Source organism: Chiloscyllium plagiosum, unplaced genomic scaffold (genome assembly GCF_037043375.1).
Source record: "Chiloscyllium plagiosum isolate Xiang-an unplaced genomic scaffold, Cpla_swu_hap1 HiC_scaffold_40, whole genome shotgun sequence".
Taxonomy (NCBI): Eukaryota; Metazoa; Chordata; class Chondrichthyes; order Orectolobiformes; family Hemiscylliidae; genus Chiloscyllium; species Chiloscyllium plagiosum.
The window spans coordinates 38,620,749-38,625,430 of record NW_028270178.1 but is presented as its reverse complement, the minus strand read 5'-3'; the positions used below and the strand labels follow the sequence as shown (position 1 = coordinate 38,625,430).

Genomic DNA, 4,682 nt, shown 5'->3' with positions numbered 1-4,682 from the left:
CAGCAGAAATGTGGAGAAACAGATTGGGAAACAGATTTTGGAAAGATGCAGAAGCCACAGGGTCGTAGTCATGGGCGATTTCAACTTCCCAAATATTGATCGGAAGCTCTTTAGAGCAAGTAGATTGGATGAGGCGCTGTTTGCGCAGTGTGTCCAGGAAGCTTTTCTAACTCAGCATGTAGATTGTCCGATCAGAGGGGAGGCCATATTGGATTTGGTACTCGGTAACGAACCGCGACAAGTGATGGGCTTGGAAGTGGGTGAACATTTTGGTGATGGTGACCACAATTCTGTGACATTCACCTTGGTTATGGAGAGAGATAGGTGCGTGCAACAGAGTAGGTTTTACAATTGGGGGAAGGGTAATTGCGATGCTGTAAGACAGGATCTGAGGAGCAGAAGCTGGGAGCATAGGCTGTCAGGGAAGGATTTGGTGGAAATGTGGAACATTTTGAAGGAACAGATACGACGTGTCCTTGATATGTATGTACCTGTCAGGCAGGAAAGAAATGGTCGTGTGAGGGAACCTTGGTTGACGAGGTAGGTTGAATGTCTTGTAAAGAGGAAGAAGGAGGCTGACATAAGGTTGAGGAAACAGGTTTCAGACAGAGCAGTGGAGGGATACAGGATAGCCAGCAGGGAGCTGAAGAAAAGGATTAGGAGAGGAAAGAGAGGGCATGAAAAATCTTTGGCGGATAGGATCAAGGATAACCCAAAGGCATTTTATGCGTATGTGAGAAACATGAGAATGACGAGAACGAGGGTAGGTCACGATCAAGAACAGCAGTGGGAGACTGTGTATTGAGTCGAAAGAGATAGGAGAGTTCTTGAATGAGTACTTTTCCACAGTATTTGCAAACAAGAGGGACCGTATTGTTGAAGAGGAGAGTGTGAAACGGACTGGTAAGCTAGAAGAGATACTTGTGAGGAAGGAAGATGTGTTGGACATTTTCAACAACTTGAGGATAGACAAGTCCCCCGGGCCTGACGGGATATATCCTAGGATTATGTGGGAAGCAAGAGAGGAAATTGCCGAGCCGTTGGCAATGATCCTTTCGTCTTCACTGTCTACGGGGGTGGTACCAGGGGACTGGAGAGTAGCGAATGTTGTGCCTTTGTTCCAAAAAATGGAATAGGGAAAACCCCGGTATTACAGGCAAGTTAGTCTTACTTCTGTGGTAGGCAAAGTAATGGAAAGGGTACTGAGGGATAGGATTTATGAGTATCTGGAAAGACACTGCTGGATTAGGGACAGCCAGCACGGATTTGTGAAGGGTTAGTATTGCCTTACAAGTTTTATTGAATTCTTTGAAGAGGTGACCAAGCATATGGATGAGGGTAGAGCAGTGGATGTAGTGTACATGGATTTAGTTATGCTTTTGATAAGGGTCCCCATGGTAGGCTAATGCGGAAAGTCAGGAGGCATGGGATAGAGGGAAATTTGGCCAATTGGATAGAAAACTGGCTAACCGGTCGAAGTCAGAGAGTGGTGGTAGATGGTAAATATTCAGCCTGGAGCCCAGTTTTAAGTGGAGTTCCGCAGGGATCAGTTCTGGGTCCTCTGCTGTTTGTAATTTTTATTAATGACTTGGAAGAGGGAGTCGAACGGTGGGTCAGTAAATTTGCAGAAGATACGAAGATTGCTGGAGTTGTAGATAGTGACGACGGCCGTTGTCGGCTACAAAGGGACTTAGATATGATGCAGAGCTGGGCTGAGGAGTGGCAGATGGAGTTCAAACCTGCCAATGTGAGGTTGTCCATTTTGGAAGATCAAATACGAATGCAGAAAACAGGGTTAACGGTAGGGTTCTTAGTCAGGTGGGGGAACAGAGGGATCTTGGGTTCTATGTTCATAGATCTTTGAAAGTTGCCACTCAGGTGGATAGAGCTTGTAAGAAGGCCTATGGTGTATTAGCGTTCATTAGCAGAGGGATTGAATTCAAGAGTCGTGAAGTGATGTTGCGACTGTACAGGACTTTGGTTAGGCCACATTTGGAGTTCTGTGTGTAGTTCTGGTCGCCTCATTTTAGGAAAGATGTGGAAGCTTTGGAGAGGGTGCAGAGAAGATTTACCAGGATGTTGCCTGGAATGGAGAATATGTCGTACGAGGATAGGTTGAGAGTACTGGGCCTTTTCTCGTTGGAACGGCGAAGGATGAGGGGTGACTTGATAGAGGTTTATAAGATGATCAGAGGAATAGATAGAGTAGACAGTCAGAAACTTTTTTTCCCCGGGTACAACAGAGTGTTACAAGGGGACATAAATTTAAGGTGAAGAGTGGAAGGTATAGGGGAGATGTCAGGGGTGGGTTCTTTACCCAGAGAGTGGTGGGGGCATGGAATGCGCTGCCTGTGGGAGTGGGAGAGTCATTTGTGACCTTTAAGCGGCAATTGGATAGGTACATGGATGGGTGCTTAAGCTAGGACAAATGTTCGGCACAACATCGTGGGCCGACGGGCCTGTTCCGTGCTGTATTTTTCTATGTTTCTATGTCTCTATGTTGCTAAGTTGACCAGCTAACAATCCCTCTTTCAGAAGGTGCAGGTCAGAATAGAATCAGAAGCGGGCAATCCCATCCATCTGGGAAATGGAGGTGAGGCTGTGCAATTCAGAGGCTGAACTACTTTCAGGATTAAAACAGCGATGCTGCTGAATAAAAAGAGGTTGTTTTGATGTTAGACCCTGGCAGGTAAAACAGTGACAATGAGTTGACTGGACGCAGGGTAAATACCATGACAACTATTTCACTCTGAGAAATGAGCAGGCACACAGCTTGACACAATGTATTTCGAGAACGTTTAATATTCACAAGCGCAATCCTCAGCCACAGAAGAATAGACTATTCTGAGTGAGAACACATGTTGATATTTATCGAGTTTGGGAGGAAAGTTTTGGTTTAACGTTTTTTTTAAACAACAGGAAAGGAAATTTCATCATCTTCGTCATCTCTTCCCTGAACTTGGTTTGTGTGGCTACATAGATACATGGGTTTGTACAGGAACTCAAATACATGAGAATGTACCCAGACTCTGTGGCAATATATGTTGGAGCTGTGTGATCCCCTCGGTAATATGCTGTTGTGGTGAGTTTGCTGGTTAAAAAGTTAACGACTGCTGTTAGCCACAATAAGACAAAACTGCCTGATACACTGAACAGTAACACGATTGATTTCCTTCTGCTTTTCATCTCTGGGTTGGTGCTATTCTCATTGCTGAGACCGCGCAGTCCCCTACGGATTTTGCTGGTCACTATAATACGCTGGACTGTCAAAGTGTTAAACAGTAATATCAAACAAAAAGGCAGCCATGCTACTAAAATACTTTCCATCCAAGTGTAGGCCTCACCTGCAGGCAATGTATAAAAGGCCATATTGGAGCGACAGCCCCAGGCAACTTTGGAAATTATTCGGCTGGGTTCATATGCAAACAAGAAGGGTATGTTCTCCAAAGAAATCAGGACAGGCAGCGTCGTTAAAATCACAGTGGCAGTTCTCACTGTGCAGTAGTTTGATTTAAACTTCTGACAACAGATCGTTACAAACCGATCAATTGTAAAAAAGACAGTGAACCACACAGACATGTCCAATGTGGCAGGATTAACGCAGAGAATGAACTTACAAACAGCAGTGTAGGATAGAAACGAATGTGGAAAGTGATAACTCAAAATGTGATACACAATGACATTGAAAAATATCACGAGGAAATCTGCAGTTGCCATGGCAATCATGTAAGCCAAGATACATTTAGAAAGTCCACAGTTTCCTCTGGAGAGCAATACGATGGTCAGTAGGTTTGCTGAAAGAAGGAGAGAGAAGAGAAATAGATATCACAGGAAGTGTTTGCGTCATAGTCAGAGGTGATTTTACATTGAGTTTCCCAAAGATTTCTTTTATATAATATAGACCAACGGCACTGACAGTTTCTTTTGATGACAAAACAACATTAAAAATATAATGTCGGTGCTCTTCCAACAATCTTTATATTTCATTGATGGCAATGTCTAAATTATTTCCAGATAATTGCTAAACATTTTTGATTCCAACAAAACTTTCTGTTTGGACACAAACATTGCGTGAACTTCCCAGGATTGATTTCCTTTGCTGATACTCATCCTGGAGGAGCCACTCAGTAAATGTGCATCACCAAGTTTGTCTTTCCCAGTTCCTTCTGATGGATCAGCGTCTCTGTAATGAGGACTATTCCTGAAAATGTTTCCATGAACATCATGACCTTCACTGTTCACGAAGAAAAATAACATTGCCTTACCAAGAACGCCAAAGGCTGCAATAACAGGATAACAAATGTTCTTTATATGGAGAATTGTTACCATTCTTACGTTAAGAATGAGAAAATTCCGTCACGTTCTTTGGCTCCTTGTGCAATCGATCTGAGATCCTTAATTTCGCTTCCTTTATAGTTCAAGCCATCGCCCTGAGATTACATGAGATCATACGTTACATTTGTCAAAACGATTAGCGGCAGAACTGCAACAATTAAGAGATGGTTTTCCACCTCAGTGCGGCTGGATCAGCAGGGAGATAATTACAAATCTCAGGCCATGAATTCCCAAATATTAAACCTGGAGAAGGGAAGATTAACCCAAAGTGTAGGGAATATTTTGCGAAGGCTGAATAGGCCATTCTTTTAGTCATTGCTGTTGTGGAATCATGATAATGAAAGAAA

At 43.5% G+C, this 4,682-nt stretch overlaps 1 protein-coding gene across 1 annotated transcript; it reads right to left on the bottom strand.

Moving 5' to 3' along the window:
- Window positions 1-2,868: 2,868 nt before the first annotated feature.
- Window positions 2,869-4,329, bottom strand: LOC148138480 (putative G protein-coupled receptor 139). The gene is made up of 2 exons (XM_087981726.1): window positions 4,266-4,329; window positions 2,869-3,794 (listed from the first exon to the last, which is right to left on the bottom strand). Exons 1-2 carry the CDS (start codon window positions 4,327-4,329, stop codon window positions 2,869-2,871), a joined length of 990 nt encoding a protein of 329 aa, XP_087837852.1.
- Window positions 4,330-4,682: the final 353 nt, after the last annotated feature.